The sequence below is a fragment of the Cydia pomonella genome, chromosome 20, assembly GCF_033807575.1.
Source record: "Cydia pomonella isolate Wapato2018A chromosome 20, ilCydPomo1, whole genome shotgun sequence".
NCBI classification, from domain to species: domain Eukaryota; kingdom Metazoa; phylum Arthropoda; class Insecta; order Lepidoptera; family Tortricidae; genus Cydia; species Cydia pomonella.
Genome location: NC_084722.1, coordinates 3,712,789 through 3,720,548, shown reverse-complemented (window position 1 = coordinate 3,720,548; position 7,760 = coordinate 3,712,789). Strand labels below are relative to the sequence as shown.

Below are 7,760 nucleotides of genomic sequence, written 5' to 3'. Positions count from 1 at the left end.
GTGACTCAATGTTTGTGATGATACTTTTGAGTGTGGTTTCTTATAGCTGATAAATAAAGTGTTGTTTTCTAAACTGCGAAGTGAATTAGTTTTATTTATGTATGTCTGTATACATCTAGCTGGACAAATTTCTGGTTTTTCATTAAAAAATGGAAGTCTCAACACCGGTTGTGAAGTATTTGGTCGAGACGTCTTTATTATATCAGGTATTTTAATAATTATTTCAGAAGCATAGCTCATATCAATATTTTGCATTTGAATCAACGAAAAAGTTTGTACACGGTGTGCGGTAGCTAAAGCCAACAGAGTGAGTGTCTTTTTGGAAAGTATTTCTAGATTTAGACCTTCGTTGGGCCATTTTTGAGCCAGAAAGTTTAACACAATGCTAGGATCCCATGTTAAGTTATATTTCGGTGCTGTAGGTCTCAATCTATAAAACACCCTTCATAAAACGCTTGATTTTTTCGTCATCAAGGGTTTTTCCTAATAACAATGACAAAGCAGATCTATAATTATTAAGAGTGCCATACTTGGCACCTGAATCGAATATCTCAGTTAGAAAATTAATTACAACATCTACAGACGTATTTTCATAATCATATCCATTATATTTGCAAAAGGTAAGCCATGACTGTATACAACCATTATATTGTTTGTAAGTGCTATCGCTTAACGATGACAACATTATTTCTACAGACCTAGGGGTCAATGACCTCTTCAATAATGTTTTCCTGATAATCTGGCGGCAACTAGTGACAGAGTCTTGTGAAGACTGTGGGTTGTTCTGAAAGGAGATTGCAACAAATAAACATTAGGATCAAAATGTATGGACTCTGAAACGATTAATTGTTTAAATAATGGGAACCAAGGTTGTGTTGGCCAATTTGGAACAACTACAATGCCCTCTGCTCGGTCGTGTATAATTTTTTGAAGCATTTTTAAAATCAAAGCGAATGGAGGGAATGCGTAAAAATATAGTTTTCTCCAAGATATTGTAAAAGCATCTATTTTCCAAGCGTCGGGATCATTTTTCCATGTGATATATTTGTGACATTTGGCATTACATCTGCTGGCAAATAAATCTACCTCCGGTTCACCGAATAACTGTTTTATTTGATCATAAGCATAGTTTCCTAATTCCCATTCAGTATCACTAAATTTTTTACGGGATAATTCATCAGCTTGAATGTTTTCCTTCGTGTTTATGTATGAAGCAAAAACCATAATTTTACGATTTTCGCACCACTGCCATAATTCCCTTGCAATTAAGTTTAAATGTTCGAATTGTACACTACCCATTCTATTTATGCATGAAATGGCCGTGGTGTTGTCAATACGTAAGAGTATTTCGCAATCATACATATCATGAGCGAAAACCTTTAAGCCAAACAATGCTGCTTTCAATTCCAGTTCATTTATGTGACATAATCTTTCAGATTCCTTCCAATACCCGTGAGCTTCATTACCATCGTTGTAAGCCCCCCATCCTGTAGTAGAAGCGTCAGAATAAATTTCTGTTTTAAATTGATTAAATTTAAAAGGGTTGAAATTACGATCTACGTGTTGTGCCCACCATAATAAATCAGAATGTAAGGTTTTTGGGATTGATATAACTGCATGGTAACTAGGGTTATCTAGTAAACACAAATATTTGTGTCTTTCAAGTAATTTGGTGTACAACCAGGAATATTGCAATGCAGGGCAAGCTGACGTAAGAAGACCAATTAGTTTTGCAAAGTCGCGTAATTTACACTTATTAACATTTAAAAATGAATTGACAAGTTCTCTTATTTTATTTATTTTTGATGAGGGTAATTTTAATTGCATATTCTTTGAATCGAATATAAATCCTAGATATTTGCAACTGGTACTTGGGATCAAGCAACTTTTTTCATAGTTAATTAGAAAACCAAGCTTTTTTAATGTAGATATTGTTAAATTTACGTTCTGTTTGCATTCATCGTATGTTTTTCCTATACAGAGGGTATCATCTAAATAACAACAAGATAGATATTTCTCGCATCTGAGGTATTCGTATACTGGTTTCAGAATTTTTGTAAACACATACGGCGAGGACGATAACCCAAAACATAAACAATTAAATTCGTATAAAACATCATCTAACATGAACCGAAAGTACTTTCTATGTGGTTCGTAAATGGGGATTAGATAATATGCATCTTTTAAATCAATCGTAGCCATGTAACAATTCTTAGTAATTAGTTTTGACGCTGTACGATAATCCTCCATTTTAAAATGGGTTGTTTTTACAAATTCATTTAAACGTTTTAAATTTAATATAAATCTCTTACTACCGTCAGGTTTAGGTATTAAAAATACGCTAGATAGGAATTCGTCAGGGTGGTGTTCGCATATTGAAATTGCGTTTATTTCTAATAGCTTTTTAATAGACATATTGTAATCAAATCTTTCTTGCTCTGATTTTGAATACACTAAAGGAGGATCTTGGCAAATTGGAGAAGATAAAATGGTATCTTATAACCCTGTGTCCACGATAAAATAACAGGATCATCAGTGATGTCTGACCAGGATTCAGTGAAGTGCTGTAAGCGGCCGGCGTATTTTACCTCATGGTCTATTGTCTCCGCTGGTATCTCCGAGGAGGTGTGCGCGAGCGCTCGCGCTGGCGCTCGCGGGCCCGGTAGCGGGTGTTGTACCTGCTGGAGGGCGCCGGCGCGGGCCGCGCTGCTGCACGAGGCCGCCCCGCATCTGACTTGCTGTTGTAATTCGTCATCTTCCGATACGGGGTGTTGTAGTTTAAATTCCCTTTATTTTGTTGATACCTATTTTTCTTTATAAAATTTGCTTTATTAAATGGATTGTATGACTTTTGTGTATTTTTTAATGTATCTCCTGATTTTTGTACAGTCTGCGCAGCTTTCAGTTTTTCAGACACGTTCTCGCCAAATAAAAATTTGTCCCTTTCTGTATTAATTAGAGTATCCTTTAAATCAGTGTTTATAGCGGAAATCACAAAGTTTCTTCTCATTTTTGTTTCTGTAAAATGAGAATCGCATAGAATACGACATGCGTCGCTAATAGGTTTTAGTATATCAGGCGCTGAAGACTTTTGTTTTATTACTATATCCATAGCGTGCGAGAGTGCCGACAACGCTAACGCTATCTGTTTTTGTCTCAGCATTAATGAGGTGTCTCTTTTTATCAAGGCATCCGGCAACGCTACTTTTGCTTCAGGGTTTAAAATGGGAGGGACTAACAAAGTACAATTGTTAGGTATTAGGTATTCTTCAGTTAACTTGTCCTTAACTTCTTTTTGTAATCCCCTGTTTAATACCTCCTGCCATCTACAAGCTACGTCTTTGTGAATACCTTTTCCCAAAGGTGTATCCAATTTTGGGGCCTCGCCCAGTAAATTGAGGACGTCCTCGTCTAATTTTATGTCCTCGAGCGAGGACGGTGCGGGCTCCGGGGGGTCTGCGGGCTCGGCGGGTACATACTGATCTGGTGCAGACGACGGGCCAGGTTGAGGAGATGTTGGACGTACAGGATCTCGGCTGGGTTGCGCTGCAGCTGTTTGCTCCTTGTGCGATGTCCCCGGTACTGGCGAAGCAGACTGTTGTGACCCTTGACCCGCCGAGGCTCGACGTGAAGCACGTGGTTCAATATCGGCCGAAACGGACCTGTCTTCGCCTGTTTTCGAACAAAAACGTTTTTTAAAGGGTGTGTAGCTAAAATCTTAGCTTGTGTTTTGTAACAGAGATAACCCAGGATAGTTTCTCGCATTACATTGAAGCTTTTTACAAAAGTCTTACAGGTTTTTGAATTACGACAGAGACTACCCAGGATAGTAGCTCGCATCGTTTTATAGCGTGAGAGTAACAGCCCAATTTTAGCAGTACGCATCACTTTTATAATATAATGTGTTCTTTATAGACTTACCGCTGCTATCATTATCCGACGAGTCGGTTATTCTTATGCGGCGGCGAGACTTCTGCCAAAGTCTGCGCTCCAATTTTTTTATTTTATTACGAATATATTCATCGTCGTCGTTGTTGCTGCTTTTCCTCTTCATATTGATGAGTATTGAGTGTTGCGTGACGTGCGAAGGCTTGAGCACGGAACCGTTGAATGATTAGAATATGGCGGTTTACGGACCTACCATGATGCCGTAGAGGGGATGGGAGCAAGTTTTCAGTGTTACCAGTATAAGAAAAGAAAAAAAACTTTAAAAATCGTGCAAGGCTGATGCGTGGGAGCGTAACTACAATATGTAAACAATAAATCGCAAAGAATGAAGTTGCGAAATATAATGTCTATACCTTTGGGTTCAACTGCCGTAAAGGACAAAAAAGTGGATGTGACATAATCGGACAGACAGACGGACATGACGAATCTATAAGGGTTCCGTTTTTTGCCATTTGGCTACGGAACCCTAAAAAGCTGGTTTTCAGAAGACGCGAAAAGCCGCTTTTCTTTAAAGTTGATACAAGGTGTAAATTTAGTCACTTGCAATATTTTACGATGTGGATATATAGGTCATACTGAGCAACTTTTATGGGACCATCCCCGAAATCGCGTAACAAAATGGACTCACCCATAGATAATGGCTACGTCAGACTAGCCAAAATGCATGAAACTGCCATTTTTTTTGTGATTTCAGGGTCCCATGGTAAAAGTTGCTCAGTATGACCTATACATATAATCACATTAAGAGGCTGTCAATACCTAAAGCGCGCACACTGTCTATTTGTATCGGAGTAAATGAGATAGCACTGTCGCATGTTACTGGGCCTGGGCAAGGGAATAATAAGAAAAATATTTAAATAAAAAAAAGTGGATTATTAGTGTAATATTTTACTCAACCACGGTTTAGATATAAATGTTTTCAAATTGTGATTTTAATTGCAGACCCATAAGTCAAAACAATAAAGACATAAAACCGTTTAATTGTCATTTTAAGACCAATCTTTGCAATTATTTTCTATCGAGCCGATTTCGTTCAATCGTGTATCGAGTACAACCACGGTCTTTGAAATATAATTAATATGAACATATATTTTTCTTACTTGACTCAAACAAATAGTCTTTCTTAAAAAACTGTTTAAGTAACATCAATTTCAAGGACATTGGGTGTTGACAGCCTCTTAACGCATTGGGCATTTTTTGAGATGGGAAAAAATCATTCAACTCGCGACACTGTTACCGTTACCGTAACCGACACCCCTGTTTATAAGTATGTACATATATTTTGTATGTACGTACATAGATTTATTCAGGGACCAGAATTGTATATCCGCAACGCAGGCTTCGTCAGGTGAACATAAACTCAGAATCAGCTACAGGCGTCTTCACAATACAATACAACGGTAAAATCTGCAACAGGCTTCGTCAACTTACTCTAAAAGTATACATTAAAAAAAAACCTACAAATATAAAGCACCTTCTAACTCGCCATCAGCAGGCAGTGTGCCCAGTAGGCTGGCCGCATTTCCCCGTTGAATTGCGATGCTAATTCTTTGGGCAAAATACTGACCAGCCCTTTGGTCACCCGTGGTACATAGATACACATGCATGTCGGCATTTGTTGAGATGGCTTTCAAGTTTTCTTAACTTTTGTGGGCTCTCCCGGAGTGCTACTGTTTTTTTTATCGAGCTATATTTTGATGTGTTAGCCTGAAGCAATCCTATCTATAAATTAAATACTAAAGAAGTTAGATAAAAGTAATTTACATTTACAATACATGAAAGTAATTTCATGCTTCATGCACGAATTCTGTACATTTGCAAACACGTAACATGTGTACGGTAAACATCATTTATTCATTCGGTAAGATAGAAATATCTCAACCGTTATTATTTTAAAAGGACTTAGCAGCCATACAATTCTTATGAAAATTTGGTCATATCTAGAAACTTCTTAAAAATGTTAGCTTGAATATCATGAGAAGCCGACGTCTAGCAGAAAATATGGAATATACTCTATTTGGTGCAAGTTGTTTTAACATGACGTGTTTCCACTATATTGTGTAACGAAACTTTTTTTATTTATTAACTTAAAATTTTAGAACAACTTTAATTTTAGAAGGAACAGGTTGCCAATTTGTCGGAAACTGTATTTTTTAACATAGGTATTTTCCATTTTTCCCGAGTTTCTCAAAGACGGCTTGACTAATTCTTTTTAGGGTTCCGTACCCCAAGGGTCAAACGGGACCCTATTATTGAGACTCCGCTGTCCGTCCGTTCGTCCGTCCGTCCGTCCGTCTGTCACCAGGCTGTATCTCATGAACTTTTTATGTATTTCTGTTGCCGCTATAACAACAAATACTAAAAACAGAGTAAAATAAATATATCTTTCCAATCTCGAGGTTCTCATCCAATCACCGAAGTTAAGCAACGTCGGGCGGGGTCAGTACTTGGATGGGTGACCGTTTTTATAGATAATGGTACGGAACCCTTCCTGTGCGAGTCCGACTCGCACTTGGTCAATTTTTTTACGATACAGGAGGCAAACGAGCAGACAAATCGCCTGACGGTAAGCAAATACCGTGGCCTATGAACACCTGTGTTAAAACAACGCAAACTAATAGTGTGGTGTGGTTAGAATTGTCTCGATGAGTATTAGTTGCCTGTGGAAAGAAAAATACAAATTTTAGCCATAAACTGATTTATTTATTGACCAACTGAGTAAATATATATATACAGAGGTATTACAGTAATACTTAACTAAATTATTAACTAGCTTAAATCTAAAACAGGCCCTTGATGCCTTGTACCATGAACCAACTTCAAATTTTAGAAGAACTTCAATTTTAGAAGGTTGGCAATTTGTCGGAAACTGTGTATTTTTTAATGTGGGTATTTTCCCGACTTTCACAAAGACGGATTGACTAATTCTTTTTTATGATATATCATAAAAACCCCTAACGTTCTATAGGACGAGAAGACAATTCGCCTGACGGTAAGCAAATACCGTCTCTCATGGACACCTACAACAACACCGGTCCGAAACTACCGCACGGGTGACAGTTATTCCATAGTTTAGTTTTCCTAGGGAGGAAGTTTCTGGAAAAACAGAGTTGAAGAACGCCAACCATCTAAGTGGTGAAAATGTAAGTGTGGTTGTAGAGTGATGGCGATGAACAAAAGCGTCAAGGATTAATCCGAAAACATCCTCGGAAAGCTCCCCGTCATACATACGATGTAATATGCAGATTGAGGCTACATTTCTACGCAGCGCCAGGGAGTCGAGCTGATTTGAAATATGCTGGTAGTCGAGAATTGAAGTCATTAAGAAACAGTCGTTTACAAACGAAACAAAAATATTTCTTAAATTAAGACCTGGGGTTTCGTTATTGTATATACATTGCAGTCTATAAAACAACTAAAACATAATATAGGTACTAGGTAGTTAAGTTTGAAGGTATAGGTAGACTCACGAGAGCCGGCCCACGTTTTGTACGTTTTTCTCTCTCTATTAAATTAGGTTCAGAGTTCAAAGAGAAAAGCTGGACCTGGGGTGCCCCTGCCCACAGATGAGTACAGTATTCGACATTTGGGCGAACCTGTCCCTTGTAAATTTATGGAAAAACAGACAATGGAAACACGCGGCAGGTGGAACCGCGGCGGAACTCGAGATCCGACGAGATAGCACATCCGCGAGATAAACTTAATGGGGTGCTCGCTCTGAAAAAATGTTCGTATCTGCTCGATGTGAACATATTTATTTATAAAGAGGGCCTTAATAGCATATTAACGATTTCATTCAATTTTATAATAAT

The 7,760-nt window shown here is 37.9% G+C and overlaps 1 protein-coding gene across 1 annotated transcript; it reads right to left on the bottom strand.

The window, feature by feature from the left end:
* Positions 1 to 2,492: 2,492 nt before the first annotated feature.
* On the bottom strand, positions 2,493 to 4,054 carry LOC133529300 (uncharacterized). The gene is made up of 2 exons (XM_061866997.1): positions 3,922 to 4,054; positions 2,493 to 3,672 (listed from the first exon to the last, which is right to left on the bottom strand). Exons 1-2 carry the CDS (start codon positions 4,052 to 4,054, stop codon positions 2,597 to 2,599), a joined length of 1,209 nt encoding a protein of 402 aa, XP_061722981.1. The 3' UTR covers positions 2,493 to 2,596.
* Positions 4,055 to 7,760: the final 3,706 nt, after the last annotated feature.